This window comes from Corvus brachyrhynchos, unplaced genomic scaffold (assembly GCF_000691975.1).
Source record: "Corvus brachyrhynchos isolate BGI_N302 unplaced genomic scaffold, ASM69197v1 scaffold202, whole genome shotgun sequence".
In the NCBI taxonomy this organism is placed as follows: domain Eukaryota; kingdom Metazoa; phylum Chordata; class Aves; order Passeriformes; family Corvidae; genus Corvus; species Corvus brachyrhynchos.
In genome coordinates, this window is record NW_008238132.1 from 5,630,194 (window position 1) to 5,648,321 (window position 18,128).

The 18,128-nt window shown below is 43.4% G+C and overlaps 1 protein-coding gene across 1 annotated transcript in view; it reads right to left on the reverse strand.

Moving 5' to 3' along the window:
- Positions 1-4,081: 4,081 nt before the first annotated feature.
- Positions 4,082-18,128, reverse strand: part of SIAH3 (siah E3 ubiquitin protein ligase family member 3) — a 43,337-nt gene continuing 29,290 nt past the window's right edge. The window contains exon 2 of the mRNA XM_008633165.2: positions 4,082-4,891. Coding sequence (XP_008631387.1) covers positions 4,298-4,891 — 594 coding nt within the window. The 3' untranslated portion in view covers positions 4,082-4,297. The remainder of the gene's footprint in view (positions 4,892-18,128) is intronic.

Here is an 18,128-nt window from a genome sequence, read left to right on the forward strand (position 1 = left end):
CTGCTGAGTAGTTTCTGTCTGGAGGACGAGCTCTGCCCTCAGCTCTATGTGCATGCCTCTGGAGCCTGAGGTGCTGCCCTGCTGTGAAACCCTCTCTGTTTCTGCAGGCTCATCTCTGCAGAAGATGAATCATATTTTTGTATGAAGAGTTCTGGTGATGACATGTGGCAATTTTTGTTTTCTACCCATCACTCTGATGGTGTGAGAAGGCAGAGTTTATTGGACTAAAAAAAAATTAAGAACTTATGCTTGTGTCTGAACAGTTCAAACTCTGCAGCTCTTCCATGTGAGAAGGTGTTTCTGATTCAATTGCAGAAGAAGCACATCTGAGTCTGTTCTGACAGACTTTTCTCCAATCAAAATGTTTTCTAAGTGTGTGTTGGGCTAGAAAAGCAGATAAATCACCTATGCGACAGTACTGTCAATTGGATTTAGTTCCTCTGATGCACAAAAGAGAGAGCCACGCAGTAGCATCCAGCAATTTATTTTTAGTGACTCATTTTGCTATAACCCTAACTCGTCCAGAATCTACCACCTCTTGTTCCTTCAGTAGTTTACCGCCCTATGTTCATAAGGATGGTATGAAAAAGAGGGTGTGATATCAAGTCCAGTGAGAAGAGGACTACTACCCTACTTCTCAACAAGCCTTACAGCCAGCACTGGCACAGCAAGATCCTTCGTCATCTTCAAGATGATGAGACTCAGGATGCTTCAGCTGATTTATAAGGAGTCGTGGGTATATGGTGTGAGCTTAATTCATAATGGGATTGAGCTGAAAGCACTAATGCTGTTTTACTGCAGATCTGACATTAACATTCACACGGTGTCTGATGGATAGTGCAGAAGAACCAAAGTAGGTTTTCTAGTGGGTCTGGTAGCAATCCCTCTGTCTCAGCCTGATGAAATTATTGTTGCAATTTACTAAACTAAGCACAAGAAAATCCATCGGTGAACAGAGATATATAAAAATCCTAAAAATAAAACCCCAAACCCAAAGCCAGTATTTTGTCTATGTAAAAAAACAAAAAAAAACAACTGAAACCCCACCAAAACAAAGATGGAAAGCCACTCTCAGGTAGGTAGGAAAACAGAATTTTGCAACAGCTGCATAGCAATTTTGCAAGATCTCATTTTCTCCGTCACCACATGAAGGGTACTTCCGTACTTCAGAGATGTGGGCAAGAAGGCAGGAATTCAGATTTAATGCATTATAAAGATGCAAAATATTAGAGTACAAAATTAGTTTTAGAAGCCCTGATTTCAGCCCAGCTTCATCTGCCTTTCAACCATAAGCAGAGCTGTAAAAAGTGTTATAGCATGAGCACTGAAAGAATGCATGCAAACTGAATTTCCTTGTTGATCCTACTTGCCAGTGTTTTAGGATTTATGTCCTACCATGCAGAATATTTGCTTCACCTTTGCTTTATGGCCATATAAGGTTGCTCACAGGCTTTGAATTATGACAGAATTAGAATGTCTTCTATGGTAGAAAGTCCTTAAATATACCTTAACACATTTGCACTTCATGTTGAGATGCCTATGAAAGCTGGATTTAGGCAACAATGTCTCATTTCTCCCCAAAATATATCCTCCTTTTCTTTACTGGGAGTCTTACTGGACAGATTTTCATCAGTACTCCATATATCTGGACTTCTGAAATCCCTGCCAAAGCTGGGTCTTTGCAGATGTGGAGAAAGCTGATAAATGAGGTTACTTGGTTGGCTTCAGAAAGCAGTGAGGACAATTTAAACAATGGCATACAGCAGGCACAAGTGTGAGAAGGCAAGAAGTGCCATGGGCTCTGCAAGTCAAAGGGTGAAACCACAGTTAAGAGCTTGAGAATGGGATGAGAAAGGCAGCTATCAGATGAGGGGAGAAGACTGAAAAGGAAATAGAAAAGCTGAACTGTTGGTGTGGCCACAAGAAAGCTCTGGAAGAAGAACACATGGGATGTGAGGAAGGTTATGTTGGGGAGGTCACATTTCCACTGTGTCACCTTCAAAACTAGGGTGATGGCAAGAGATGGAGATACCCATTCCAGAGAGCTGGTACTGTCACACTCATCCTGCCAGAAATACACTGGTCCTTTGGCAAGGACCATGCCCCAAAATACCTACATTTCAGTAGATATTTAAAGAAAAAAAGGTGCCAACTAACAAGAAGTAGGTAGACTGAAAAAATGAATAACTAAGGAATATACCTCCCCCTAGAACTTGTGCTCAGTACAAAAGCATCATTACCTTTGGTCTCTAGCCCAGTGTACAGAGAGCTCAGGAAGTTAAAGCTAGAGGAACTGCTTTTATTGAGGTTTAATTGCTTTTGCTTTGTTTTAATTCAGCAGCAGAATAACTGTTAGAGGAGCTGGAGAAGCCAGTTTCAGTCCACAAAAACACCAATGATTTATTTATTGCTATCATTTAGGGAAAGGGCAGCATTTGCTGGTTCTGAATATTTAACATCACAGGGAAAAGCCAGCCACTCTGAAGCCTGTGTGTTCCAGGGAAGCGCTGCAAATCAGTATGCCACCCTCAGCCCCCTACATTCTGAGCTGGGAGAGTTGGGAAGCTGTGCTCCAGTGCATTCTTACAGAGACTGAGACTTCCTCAGACCTCAGCTTCTGTGGCCATGAGCAGCCTGTTGAAGAGACCCTTCTCTGACCTGCTGTGAAAATCCAGGTAAGGAGGTGAGGTGCATCTATGCCTCAGAAGACATTTACCCGCGTGGCATTCATCTCAGGAAAACTGCAATTCATTTTACATCATGCATCATTTATAATAATTCTCAGGAGAGCAACTGGTAGGAGAGATCAGCACCAGTGTTTTTGCCTACCCAAATCTAGAGTGAGATGCATTTTGAAACACTGAAGGACTGTTCTTAGCTTGTTTCCCCCCTCTCCTTGGTTTTCCAAGGGACTCAAGCTATGAGCCTCAGTCTCTCTAGCTACTAATTGACCCAACCCACCAGATGTTTCTTGAAAAAGCATTCAGGAGCAGCCAGACCACAGCCACACACAGACAGAAGGGAAAACAGGAAAAGACAGTTTCCCATGCTTCTCATGTGTCACACTATCTGTTGAGCCCCTTCCTTTAACACGTCACCTACCGCAGTGGGATTTCACCGCTGCTGTTGACTGTGGAGGAAACAGGCCTGACTGCAGATGGGAATGAGTGACAGGAGATGGCCAACACCTGCCTCCAACTCTCCCCCAAGGAACCATCCAAGGGAGAAAGTTGTGTCTTTTTGTGACCATTGCTGTTTGTGAAATACCCTCAGGAGAAGAAAGTGACAGTCGCCCCTCACCCTTCCCTCTGCAAGATGTATGGAAGGGAAAAAACATTGAGTTTCTTTTTAAAGGAGTGCATTTCAAATCTCATAGCCAATTTACAAACAGATATTCTGTCTATATTGCTTTAAATCAATGTTTAGCAGCACAAACTGAGGGTCTAACTGGCACAGAATTCAATAGCAAGATCAGTACCCAGCTTAGGACCCTTCTTGTATTTTTATTATCTGAAAATCTCTTTTTGAATGCTTAAGGAAATAGCAACTAAAAAGGTGAATGCCCCAATGGCTGGGTATGGTTATATCCATCCTATGGCCAGACCGTCTAGCAACCTCTCCCTGCTGTTTATGATACAAGGGTGAGTTTTAACTATGCTGACAGTGACCACCCCACTAGCTGTCATTCCTGATTTAATGCAGGATGAGGCTTCCCAGCCCCCTGCTCAGCAGAAGGGGTGACTTCTTCTTCTAATCTTTCACTCTTTGGGTGGTGAAGTTGTTTCCTCAGAAGCCGAAGGGAGCTCTGAAACTGCCAGCTCTCACAGGGCTTGGTTGTGCCCACAGTATAGAAGTCAAATCACCATCGCTAATATGGAAACCTGGGTGCTCTTGTCCCTTAGCAGAGTACTTGACCTTTCATCAGGCACAGGGTCCTCCTGCCAATTAGGCAGGCAGCGAAGGAAACGTATTTGCATAGCATGGTCAGACCAAAGGTTTCTGCGAGTCACCCTGGGGCACTTTTCATTAACAAGTGTTGTTTCCACTGCTGCTGGAGGATGACAATAAATTGATTAGCCTCTTTAAAATTTCTCATAAAATTGTATTAGCAAAACAGTAAATACATGACACAGGGACCGTAACCACGGGATGTTTACATAATGCCCACTGTGGACGAGTACTAAATACCATAAAAGACCTGAGACCCCCCCCAAAAAGTCCATGAGTTCTGGCTCTCAGAAGGCAGCTAGAGCACCATTGTTGTTGCTGTTGTTCCTCCTCTTCTTCCTCCTCCCCCTCACATTTCAGCTTCAGAGCTGTGCGCTTTGCTGGTGGTTATTGCAATTCCTATTGCTAGGCTTCCGTTGTCAGAAAAGAGTTGAGCCAGGGAAGTGTTCAGCACAAGGCAATCCCCATCTGAAATGACAGAGTCAACACACTCCAGTATCGACCTGGGGGTCGCCTCCCACTTGAGGCGCCTCTGATTCCTGTTGAGCTCCAGCCGGTAGGTGAAGTTGTCGGCTTGGGTGGGTGTGCCAATCAGCATCATCGTGGCGAAGAACTGGGGGTGGCCCTCGTACTTCTCCTGCTTCCTGAGGACCAGCAGAAACTGGTGGCCAAGGCAAGAGTGCATGATGATCCAGTCCGTGGGTGCGGGCAGGTGCATGTCTGTGGCCAGGAAGACAATCTCTGCGCCCTGAAGGATGTTGATGCGGTGGGTCTGCCTCAAGTGGGACACCACCACCTCCAGGTGCCCTTCCCACTGGCAGGAGAAGAGCGGGCACGTGCAGGGAACCAGCTGGGGGTCATGCACTGCTTCGTGGTGATGGCAGGGAGGAAGGATGCCTTGCTCCGTGGACACCTGCGCAGCTGCACAGCGGGTCGGTGCATACTACGGGAAGAGAGAAATTACATGTGAGAGCAAGTGGGCCAGAAACCAGCGCAGATATGCAAGGTGCAGACCCCACAGACATCAGTCATCCATACTCCACCTAAGGCAGCATCAGTGGGAATGCAGGGAACTCAGCACTCCGAGGATCAGAAGCAGTCCTGACCTGGATCTGCACAGCAACAGGAGAAGGCAGTTGCCTTCTTCTCCAGGAGAAGAGACAAACTGTTTGCGTCATGATAAGTCACTTCAAATGAAAATGATGTATGTGTTTAAAGAGCGATTTCATTAGTTCAGGGGGAAAAATCTGATTAAAAGGAAAAAACAACCCAACAAAGCAAGGACAGCATGGGGCATTTTATAGAGTTAAGACTCTCGCTGCTCAGAACAAGGGAATGAAATATGTATGGCATTATTATTCTTTAATGAAACATACGGGCAAATACAGGCATTTTTCCTGAAACAATAGGCTTTATTACATCCATAATTTGTGAAATAAATGTCAGTTTTTATTGTATATGATACCATCACTATTTTTTTCGGTCAATGCATTTGTGCCTAATTGATGCTCTTACCACCATAAATTTTAAATTATTCTCAAAGGTGATTGGATGGCAAATTTAGGGCATTTTTATACTAATTTAAATTTGGATTAAGGTGGGGCAGCCTGCTAAAAAGGCAGCAGCTCTTGCAGAAGAATTCCACGTGAGGACTAAAAAGCAACCTGCTCTGCCTCTCTCAAGTGGATGTTGTTGAAGGGAAATAAGTCTTACTCAGCCAAAAGTGTATTCACATGTAATGTTGTTCAGGAAGAGTAATGTCTCCCCACAGTAACTGTGTGCATAGACAAACCCTAAGGCACAGGTATGCTGGTCATGATTCATCTTACCCAATTTTAAGTATTTACTTCAGCCACCCAAGACAAAAACCTGGTTCCCTGGGACTGTCTCTGCAGCCTGTAGAGTGAGGCATCCCTTAGAGTGCAGGACTCAGACCTTAGCTGGAGTAGTTCACCTTCTAAAGGTGACACCAGCTGATGCCAGAGAGACTGAGATCCAGTCTGCCTAATTGTGCCTAAACTTTGGCTGTTTAAACATTTTTTCTCTCTGAACTCCTCTTATAAGGGTACATCTCTTATATCCATTAATAGGAGTACATACACATATATGTACATTTTGCTTTAGCACATGTCCTAGGAAGATAAATGTAATTCCCCAAATACCGCTCCATGTCCCCTCATTCTAATATATGTACCCAAAATGACATGAACTATATTATCGTTCTAACACTTAGCAGTTGTTCTCCTCCATGCCACATCCAAGTCATAGCAGATTTGGGATTCTTGAGCAGAGATTTGTTTTATATAGGGCCAAGCATAATCCAATGTAACAGGTGGTAGATTTGCTGCAAAGGGTCCGTTGTCTCCTCTCGTTATGGATACCATGAAGCCTTTCAGTACAGCCTTGCTGTAAGCAGTTTTTCCCACCAGAACCCGTACATTTCTTTACAGGATGTTTTGGAAGGCAATCTCTTGGGTAAACTGTCCTAACTCTCAGATGACCAGGGCTTCCTTGCCAACCAGGATGACAATTCCATCCATTCTCATTGTGTCAGTAGCTGCCAAAGGACGTGATGGATAGAGCAGGGTTGTGATTGCTGTTGCTGTGAAATTCATGCCTCTTCCCAAGGCACTGGATGTCAAAGGGAGCTTTTTCTTCTTCCTCTGGCATTTGATATGAAGAATAATTGACTAGTTAAGCCTTACTATTGAAACTGGCAGCTTTTTCTTTTGACAATTATTACTTCAGTAGTACTGTTCTACTTTTCCCTTCCTCATATTTTATTTGTTTTGCTGTATAAAATTCAAGAATATAAACTTTCAAAGAAGATAATGAATTGAGGACAGATAAATGACTATCATGGTCTGGGAAATAAAACAGGTCATTATAAACTAATCAAGGTTTGTGGCTTTAGCTGCCTGCTTATCGCAGTGGGATTACTGGTTCACACTTAATTCTACATTAATTTTTGCATCCCATTAGGATGAAAGTTATGGTTAATTTAAACTCTTTTTGGTGAAGGAGGCTACTGCAATGGCAGATCATAAAAGCCTTTTAAAAAAAATCCCTGAAATGCTAATTGCCTCATAAAATGAATTTTAATCTCCCAATCTAATACAGTGGGTGTAAGCAATTACCTTCTCTCACCAAACTGTTAATGCAACATTAGTGATTATACTAATTAAAACTAATGAACTCATACTCACATGCTGATAAACCTCTTAGCCACTCGACAAGTTCCAGCCTTCTATCAGTTTTATTTAACTCCCCTTTTGGAAGATGAATCTTAAATTAACCTCTTGACTAACATTCAAAATTAGGTTTTGAAATTTGAAGCTTTATAGACTGTATATAATTCTTCTCCAAAGATTACCAGAGTCAGAGAAACCATTTCCACTGAGGATGTAATTGAATTTAGAAATGCATTCTCCTAATTTGAGAAGCATGGGGAGCATGGTAGCTCATTCATCTAAACTGCATCCAAGGTAAGAAAATACAAATATCTTCAAAAATCTCTTTATGACAAACATGTTTCTATGGCTCAGGTACTGGAAAAATAAATTACAATGAGCAACTTAAACAATATATCTTTCTTCTTTCCTAAACTAATGAATGTTTGTGTGTGTAAACATAACTGTGAATTCCCTTTCACAACACACATTTCTGAAACATTTCCACAAATCACTTCAACAAAGGATTTCTGGTCTAACTTTGTTCAGTTCAGGTTTATTGAAAATTCTGGAAACCCAGCACAAACCATGTGATCTATTTTTATTCTCTGACTTGGTAAGAACCATCTTCAAAATCTGGCTTCTGAATTGTTCAACACTCCTGTTTCAAAATTCTAAATTTGTATTATTTTGAAAGAAACATTTAATAATTCCCTTTCACAGAAAAAAAAGAAGAAGCCTCAGAGAAAAGTATTATTTTACATTTACTTTTGAGGTATGAGTGTAACTATCAGGGTGTTTGTGCTCTTCTTGGTCATTCATATGGCTGTGAATTGAAATGCTAAAATTGAAATTCAAAACAGGCAATAAATGGTCACCTTGAGTGTATTTAAATGCTTGAATAAATATTTATGAACAGTTATTCCATGTTTAATCTGCTCCAGTGTTTACTTTCTACTATTTATTGCCCGATTACCTAATAAAATTAGGTTTATTATATTGTTGTGTCAGTCCAGTATTATTCTCAATTATCTTTTAGCCTGTTGGCCAGTTTCAATCAAATTGAATGATGGGATGGAATTCTCAAATGCTTTAATTTTCAACCATGTCTGAGAGAAGAGGCACCAGGGTAGAGAAGTATGACCCTTTCATGTCTCCAGGGAGGAACAGCTTGCCACGTGGGCAGTATTACATTGACAGATAGGAGTGAACCTAAACAATGGCAGGTCCCAAATGGATTATAGACACCAGAGAACCCACATGAGACAGTGTCTTTATGAACAGGAGAAAAGGCTTCAGCCAGAGTGCTCCTCATTAGACACAACATAATCTCACTACGAGGCACCAAACCACAGGAAACCAGGCTCTGCTGCTCATAGAAAAATTTCTTTTTAATGATGCAGCTTATTACAGAACAGCTCTTTTTAAGAACAAGTAATTTGGCAAAGAGCAATTTATAAACACACAGTGCTTTTCTTATGGAAAAAGCCCCCAACCAAATGATGACTAGATTTGGACTGGGACACAGGTTTTCTGCTAAAAGTGCAGCAAATTGCTTTAGATGTGACACATTTGTTCTACCTTTGATGTCTGAAGAGTAGGTCCCTAACTCTGAAGACTATCCGCTCCTTTTACAGCCCATGCAGAGCCCTGGAGTGCAATTCATTTGATTCCAAGAGGTGCTGAAGGAACATCCCCTGGACACCCTCTCTACATGCAGACAGGACCAAACCCACCCTCAGCACAGACCCACAGATGTTTTACTGGTTTCTAGACAAGAAACAGAAGGACAACCTTATTTTAGTCAGGAAAGGGCTGTACCTCTGTGGGCTTCTCCTGCTGCGCCAGAGACAATGCAGCCCATGGAGAGAGAAATGGATGCCTGTTCACATGAGGATGTAAATCCACGGCTCCCTACCATCATTACAACTCCAATGACAGGATAGAAAATTCAGGGAAAGGATAAAGGGTAGATCCAAGAGTTAAAGATCTCCAAGAGGTAAAGAATACACAAACACATATCAGAGCCTGCAGCAGCCAAGCTGAGGCGCCCACCCATGAGAAAGGGCTTTGCTATTGCTTCTTATGCCCTCAGAGACCTTTTGTGTTTGAACTAGTGAAGTCTTCAGGTCAGCTATGGTGAAAATAGTGGAAACAGACTAAGCAACCCACACTGCACTTCTGCTGGTTGAGCTCACGGCCCTGTGGGGTGCAGGCACTGGATACACCACCATCCCTCAAGCCCTGCTTCTCTAGTGTGCATTGGCACAGCTTCAGCAGAGAGAGCAAATGCAGCTGCTGCCCTGAGCAGCCAAATGCCCTGCCATTGAAGTTCTGGCTTGAAAATGGTGAATTTGCTCAAAATAAACAGTGCAGAGTGAGAAAGGGTTACAAGCAATCCTCCCATCCCATGGGGGAGGGCCTGGACACTGATGACCTGGAATATAAGGAGGGTGAGTAGCACCACCACATTGTAAAAGAATAAACATTGCTCAGGTCTTCAGAGTAAAGGTTAAGTGTCACCTTTCAGCACTTTCCAGTGTTCCTCACTGTTGTACTGGAAACCTGGATGCCTCATTCATGCTTTTACTTACTGTAATGCGTGTAATGTGCAAAAATCAGCCTTTTGCATCCCTGTGAACAGCGCCAATGCGTGCCAAGAACACCCCAAGGAAGGAGGACAGGGGCTGGTTCACTGCCCAGTAAATAAGGGTTTCTGACAGCAAAGCAGGTGCTGCAAATAATCATCCTTTTCCAGACACTTCACACCCATGCAACTGCATTTTCTCCAGGGGTCACAAACACTTTGCAAACACTCATTAATTCACTCATTCACTGGGCTCTTTGCTTGGGGCAGTCAGTGGTGTTGTCTGAAGGCCACCACAGTGGGGCTTCTGAGCAGGGCCACATAGAAAACTGCAAGGATGTAAATAAAGCCACTGGACACTCCAGCACAAACCAGAAGACAGTGCTCCCTCTCTACCGCAGTCCAACCTTAGCACACCCTGAGACACTGCAAACTAATCTTCCTCCCAAGAGGAAACTACTCCTTCCATGTATCCAAACTCTTTCCTCTTCATCCACATCTTTCTTGGCTGGGTTATGGTAGGTAAAATGGCAGTATTATTTCTCACTTTGGGGTCAAAGAATTTAGGCACAGAGAGATTAAATATCTAAGTGTACTGACCATATTTTGTTGTCCATCTTATATCACCCAATCCCTGATTTTTCATAGTAGAACTGCCTCCTAGAGCACTTGATATTTTCAAAATCCACCCTCCATTAACCTTGGCTGCAGCTACAAGTGATTTGACTACCTGCAAATCAGGTCTGAGTCTTGGCAAGGCGGGCTTCCTCACAGCTACAGGAACTCCTTAATAACGTGCTATTATTTACCTCATCTCCTCCACCACCCTGCCTGTGACAAGGAACAACAAGAGATGCAGTCACCCTGTAGGTAGGCAAGCAACTGGAAATGAGCCGTGAGACCGCAGTGGATTTTTGACCTAAAGATTTCTGCAGACAAGGAGGGGCCCTGGCCTGTAGCTGTGGGATTGCTTTGAGTGAGCAGCTTGCAGGGTTTACAGCAACTTGCAGCAACCATGGCAACTTCTAGGGTTTCTGCTGAAACAAATCGGCATTTTCTTTGCCAGTGAAATGTGCCATTTATTCAGTTTTCTTACTGTCTTCCTCCTCTTTCTTGGCTTCTCAGGGACTGACTGCTTCTTCTCATCTGTATGGAAACTGCCTCAAATAATTTTCTAATCCTCAGCTTCTTTCTGCCTCACAAAAGCTTTGCCACCCACTAACATCCACCTCCACGTTACTTACACCCACCTCACAGGGACAGAAGCTCAAAAGAACTATAAAGGTGAAATGAAGAAAGTAGTGAGTCTTTTAATCCTGGTCTCCATTTAATTTATCTTCTGCTCTTTTTTAATATGCTAATGAGGTTTTTTAAATCTTTCAGATGAAAGAAAAGAAGAAAAAACCCAACCCCCTCAACTTATTTTGTCAAAAGCTGTACTTTCATATCTGAAATTAAGAAATCCAAGCCAGGGCTCATGTTGGGGATTTATTTAAAATTTTAATTACACAAAATCCTGTTCATTATGAATGCATCAGTTGAATTTCTTAAGTACTGAATATTAGTTGCAGCTTTGGCAGAGGAAGGATTTGTTTTCCCTACTATCAAATGGCAGTGAGAGGACAACTTCAAGCTCATTTTACTAATCTCACTTTGCAAAATAATCAGGGACGACTTGGTGACACAGCGCACAGGATGTGTGAATGGCTGTCCTCATGCTAATTACACACCTCTGAGCATGAAGAGAAAATACAGCTTTAATACATGTCCATGCTGCACAACACACTTGTCTCTATCAGACGAACCTAACTTTTAGATGAAGCCACATATGTATAGAGGTATTTTGGAAAAAAAAACACTGGTTTTGTGATAGATCTAGCAAATCTATGATTCAGCATTTTAAATGTATCCCAGGTGGAAAGAGAGATGTTATTCTCAAATTAAATCCTCCTGCTTTCTTTTCAAAAATCTTTTTTTTCAGCATTAACTGTCATGCACTCCTGAAGTGCAAGCAAAAAACTTCCATAAACTCAACTTTCTTCAATATATTGAAAACAATGTAATTATAATGAAATATAAACAGGATCCACACTAAAACATTTCAGTCCATAGACGCTTTCTGAGAGAGACCCATGGTTGGCTGGAGCAAGGTCATGCTTTCCATCTCTCCAACTTCAAAACTACGTTTGATGAACCTTTTCAAGCCCAGATGGACACCAAAACTTCCCATGTTTCAAACTGAAGGGAGATGAACCACCTTGCTGGCTCCCAGCCAATGCTGCAGCAGGGTCATGGACACCCAGGAAAATGATCCCTATTTAGCTGCTGTGTTTGATGGATCTCACCTGAGATCACTTTCCATGCTCTCTTTGAGAAATAAAATACACAGAGTAGATACAGGCAAAACCATGTGCATGGGCAATTCCTGTGGAGCATCCGGCAGTTATTTGCTAGTCAAAATAAAAAGCTATGCTGGAGGGTGGGACATGCCCTTGGGACCTGACTTGCAACTTGTATTCTCTCCGCTGCATTTTAGGACTGGGTGCAGTGCAGGGACAGCAAACCATAGCACAGTGTGTCTGATGCTGCATTGCAACTGCTGATGCACTGGGGCATGCAGATATTTACCATCTTTTCTTTGGACTAGAAGAAGATTTTATGCCTTGATTTAAGCAAAAGTGATGCCTCTAAATGCCATCCCCTTTGGCCGCACAAGGCAAGTATCAGAAGCCAAGGAACACACTACCAGCTCTTTCTCCAGAAGGGCAGGGTGCAACTACTGTTTATCAGCAGCTTGTTCATGAGACACTGCTGATCCTGGCTCTGGGTGAGAGAGTGAGCAGCCCGCATATGTACGAAAGAGATAATCAAAAACGCAGAGTTATCTGAAGATTTGCTTCATCCTTTATCCACTTTGTATTTTGGATAAAGCCTGCTCACAAAATGCAAAACCATTGTAGGCTTTAATTAAAAGTAAAGTGATAAAGCACTTCCAAGCTGCATCTGCTCTGTCTGATAGGGAAGGCAGAGTTCACAAGAGCCCTATATCTGACCTGTTGATTTTGTGGTTTACATTCACACTGAAAAATAAATTAATATGGAAAAGAATTAAAAAAAAAAAAAAAGAAAGAAGAAATTATTGCCCACTGTGCTCATAAACTTAGCAGTTCAGACTGCCTCTAAATAACTCGTCATTTGATATTCATTTACAAGTTACTACAGTAACAGCATGTCTCCAAGAGAAGCAGATTTGCTGGTGTCATCTGAGATAATTAGAGCAAATCCACCCTGAGAAAATCAAAATTCTCCCCTTCCATCAGACGATCTCCAGCTATCACAATTACATGGCATGTAAATCCATTAACTGCTCTTTCAGAGATGCATCCCAGGAGTGCCAAAGGATGGCACAAACATTACCAGTCTGCTGGAAGGAGAGAAGGGATGACGTGGTGGTTGTTGAGCAAGCCCGCAGCCTCTCTTGCTGGGACCAGTGTCTCCAACCCCATCTATGCACCCCTCTGGCCAAGGATTTGCTCTGTGGTCTATGTCACATTGCTCTGACAGCTGTCACAGGGCAATGTGCAACTAAGCCTGTGCCAGACAGGTCACAAGGAAGTGCAGACACTGGGCTGGGAGGGAGCACAGGGCTGCCAACCCTGTCTCCCTGTCCTGTCTCTCAGGCTGTGCCTGTGTATACACCTCTGTAGCAGTCACTGAGCAATGTATGAGCCATAAAACACCGACATTTTTAGTTAAGACTTTCTCATGAGGGCTGTTTCTGAGGAAATGCAAGGGTGTCTTAAAGTCATGCCTGTCTCCCTCTTGCTGAGGCATTGCTGGTTCCAGCAAGCAATGGCATTTCAAACCCACCCACAGTGGCCTGGTGTGGTGGGGGTCACACTCAGGTTATAGAAGAGGGGGAAATAAATTATTTCCAGCTCAGAGTAACTCTCCGTTCCCCTGCACATCTCTGCCTCTTCTCCACTAATGACCTTCACCTTGCTCTTGCTCTGGGTACCTTGTGTGTAAGTGTGTCACTGAAAGAAAAGTCTCCCTGTTACAACATGATCCAAAATTCATTCTTATTCCACTGTCAGATGAAAGTTTGTCTTGAATTTGTGTAGTCAAGCTTAAGAAAGGGGAAAAAATCACAAAACAACCCAGAAAATCCATGTGAGCTGTTAGCTTTGGGCATGAAAAACAAATGGCAAGTCTGGATAAATTAATTTAGTTTGTGTAATATATGCGAATTCTTCATTGATATATTCTTTGCAGCAAGGAAAGAGGCATTTCTCTGGGAACACTTGGCTTGTGTCTCAAATACTTCTTTTAATTTTGTGTAAATCATAGCCTGTTCCTTCTTCATCCTCCCCCTCAAATTCTCAAAGAATAGCTCTTCTAGAAGTTTTCTTTGCATGGGGAGGATGCAGGTAGAAAGAAAGAACAGAAAGGAAGGTTCAGCTTAGCCAGAGAAGACAATGTTCCATCGCTATTAAAAGAGTGGAAGTTTAAAGGATTTTGTTAAAAAATCCAAAAAACCCCAAAAAAATAAAACTAAAATCCACAACGATCTTCTAAGTTAATATTCCTGCTTATGGAAAGTTACTGTCTATCCAATCCAGGAGAGGTTGAGTCAGTCAGTCTCCATGCTGCGCCTCCTGCAGCGCTGCTGTTTTCGGGGGAATGCCCTGGCGTCCCCTAGCTTGCTGGCACCTGCCTTCTGACCTCCTGTGCCAGCAGCAAGAGGGAGTGTAGGACCACAGAACCACAGAAGGTTTGGGGTAGAAGGGACCTTTGAAGATCATCTAGTCCCAATACCCTGCCATGGACAGTGACATCTGTCACTAGACTAGGTTTCTCGAAGTCCCATCCAAACTGGCCATCAATAATTCCAGGGATGGGGTATACCCACAGCTTCTCTGGACAACCTGTTGCCCTGTCTCACAATCACAGTAAAGATTTTCTTCATTATGTCTAATCTAGACTTGCCCTCCTTCAGTTTAAAACTCTTATTTCTTGTCCTGTTACTACAGGCCTTGGTAAAAAATGTCTCTTCATTGCTTTTATCAGCCTCTGTTATAAACTGAAAAGCTGCGATCAGATCTCCCTGAAGCATTCTCTTCTCCAACCCCATCTCTTTCAGCCTGTCTTCACAGGAGAATTGCTCCAGCCCTCTGATCACCTTCATAGCCCTCCTTTGGATCTGCTCTAACCAGTTCACATCCTTCTCGTGCTGGGAACCCCCAGAGCCCGATGCAATATTCCCGGTAGGGTCTCACAAGAGTGGAGTAGATGGGCAGAATCACCTCTTCTGACCTGCTGGTCATGTTTGTGTTTATACAGACCAGGATATGGTCGGCCTTCTGGGCTGCAAGTGCATATTGCTGAGTCATATCTGACTTTATATGGACAGGTACCCCCAAGTCCTTTTCCACAGGACTGCTCCAAACCCATCCACCACTCAGCCTGTATTGATACCTGGGACTGACCTGACCCAGGTGCAGGGCCTTGCACTTGAACTTCATGAGATTCACAAGGCCCTGCTCCTCAAGCCTTTCAAGGTCCCTTTGGATAACATCTCTTCCCTCAAGTGAATCAATGGCACCACTCAGCTTGATGTCCTCTGCAAACTTGCTGAGGGTGCACTGATCCCACTGCCTACATCATTGATGAAGATATTAAATAGTATTGGTCCCAGGATGGACCCTTGTGGGACACACCAGTCATTACTGGTTTCCACTTGGATATTGATCCATTGACTGTTACTCTTTGGATGCTGCCCTCCAGTCAATTCCTTATCCATCTAACCATCCATCTGTCAACCCTGTACCTCTCTCCAACTTAGAGGTAAGGATATTGCGGGGGATTGTATCAAAAGCCTTAGAGAAGCTGAAATAGATGGCAACCATAGCTCTTCCCTTGTCTGCTGATGCAGTCACTCCATTTAGGAAAGCTACCAAAATATTCAGGCATGATTTGTCTTTGGTGAAGCCATTTGAGCAGTCTCTAATCACACCCCTGCCTTCCACAGGTTTTGACATCTTCCAGGAGGATCTGCTCTGTGATTTTACCAGGCTTTGAGGTGAGGCTTACTGATTGGATATCACCAGGGAATGATGAGGTTGTTCATGGGGAAAACAGGCACAATCAGAGGTGAGAGACCCATTACCCAGCAGAGCTGCAGTCCCTAGAGTCTAGTTATTTTTGAAGTCAGAAATCGATTAGCATAGACTGTGCAGCTCTGGCTGCAGCACCACAGGCTCTTTCTATCAGCCCTGGTCTCTCTGGTTCTCCATTCTAAAATTCCCTACTTCAGTGCAAGTGTAGCACCAGGAAAAGGGGACAGCGGGCCACTTTCCTTATTCAAAGCCATTCTCACTCTTTGATGTCCCTCCTCACACCCTCACTTTTCTTGTGGCAAGGTTTTATGTTTTAACTTCAGCCAGGTCCTCCCCATGCAGGCAGCTTAAAACTGTTCTTATAACCTTGTCTGGATGTACAGTACTCTATAACTTGCACATCATAAAAGTGAGTAATTTTACAACTATTCTGATACACTTATGGGTTTTGAGGATTTGACAGTGGGGTAGATTTTTAAAATTTATTTTCAGCTTTCTTTAGAGAGCTTTTTAGAGAGCTTTCTGTGTGATGTTATAAATGAGACCACTCATTTCATCACTCTGAAGATGTTTCAGCCTTTCCTTCCCAGGACAAACTTCTCTCCTTCTTCCCAAAGGGCTGCACAGAGGAAGTGTAGTTTCTCAGGGATGGGACGGAGGGAACATCTGCTCCCCATCTCTCACACTGAGACAGATGCGAGAGAGGGCAACAGCCTCAGTAGCCTCTGAGGGTGCCCTCAGGCCACTCAGAATAAATGAGACCACTCATTTCATCACTCTGAAGATGTTTCAGCCTTTCCTTCCCAGGACAAACTTCTCTCCTTCTTCCCAAAGGGCTGCACAGAGGAAGTGTAGTTTCTCAGGGATGGGACGGAGGGAACATCTGCTCCCCATCTCTCACACTGAGACAGATGCGAGAGAGGGCAACAGCCTCAGTAGCCTCTGAGGGTGCCCTCAGGCCACTGAGATTCTTGCTGCAATCCCTGCTCCCTGTTGGGATGCGACCCTGCAGTGAGCAGCACGGCTTTCCTGCAAGGAACTGCGTCAGTCGGGGTGAGTAATGTATCCCCTGCTGGTTTCAGATAGGGCTGGGAGAGCTCCGGGCAGCCCTCCAGGATCAGGCTTAACAAACAGGAATGGCTGTGTGGTGTTTTGTGCAGTCTGTCTTGACAAAAGCATGAAGAATGGGTGAAGTGACTGTAAGAGGGACACCCACACTCCCAGGAGGAACCACTCAACTGTTTCTACAACTTCACCAGCAGCTTCTTGCTCAGTGAAGGCTGTTAGGTACCTTTATGCCCCTGTCAACAGAGCTTCCATCTGTTTTTAAACCCCTTCTTTTCCCTCCTTTGTACCCTATAAGTGTGCAGTGGTGGCTTACCCTGTAATTTCCAAATCCACAGTGAGTCCATGCTAATTCAGAATAATATCTTTTAGACCCACGGGGTTTGCAAAGACTTTGAGGATAAAGATAATATTCAGCAGAAGAACCACCTGTGACAAACAACTGGCTAAATTTTGGGCAGAATTTGCCTCATCTAAATGTATATGTCTAAAAGATCAACATGTTCAAATCTGACCTGCTCATCTGAAGCTCCCTTAATAACAGAGATAAGATGTACCTTCACAGAGAAATTCGTCATCCCTGTCTTGAATGTGTCCATCTTCAGGGAAAAATAAAATTACCCTGAGCACCTGCAGGAGATGTTCACTTCTCTTCCATGGCTGGGAAGTGGAGCTGGGGTCACTGGCCCACAAGTGGACATCGGGCTTGCAAAGTTTCACCATGTTCAGTATATCAGGAGAGTCACTCAGACTCTGAGTAGCAAGGGTGTCAGGACACAGCCACTGAGACTGTTTAATGGGTGATTATGAGCTGCCTATTTGCCTAATGCAGAAAATCCCTTGAGCTGACACATTTTCTTCCCAGCTAAGGGCTGGTCATCTTAATTTTCAGGCCTCTAGATTTAACAGTGAAATAAAACTAATTTACAGCTCTTGCCATTAGGACGACAAATTTTCATCTCTGTCCTTTGGGTGAGATGCACTATAACAAATGAATGATTACTGACCCATGATACCTATTAGAGATTGCAGTTGGGTCATCTCATCTGTTGTTTTAACACAAGAAATTAAGAGCCTAGCAGGGCTATGACAAAAATTGAATTGATAATGAGATGAACACTGCCTTTACCACAGGCTCTTTCTAGAATTACATGTGGGAAAAGCTCAGTGCCAACAGGACCTCGAGCTGTGGGCCCAAATTGTAGAGCCTAGCAGGACTTTCCACTTGCACAGGCTTCC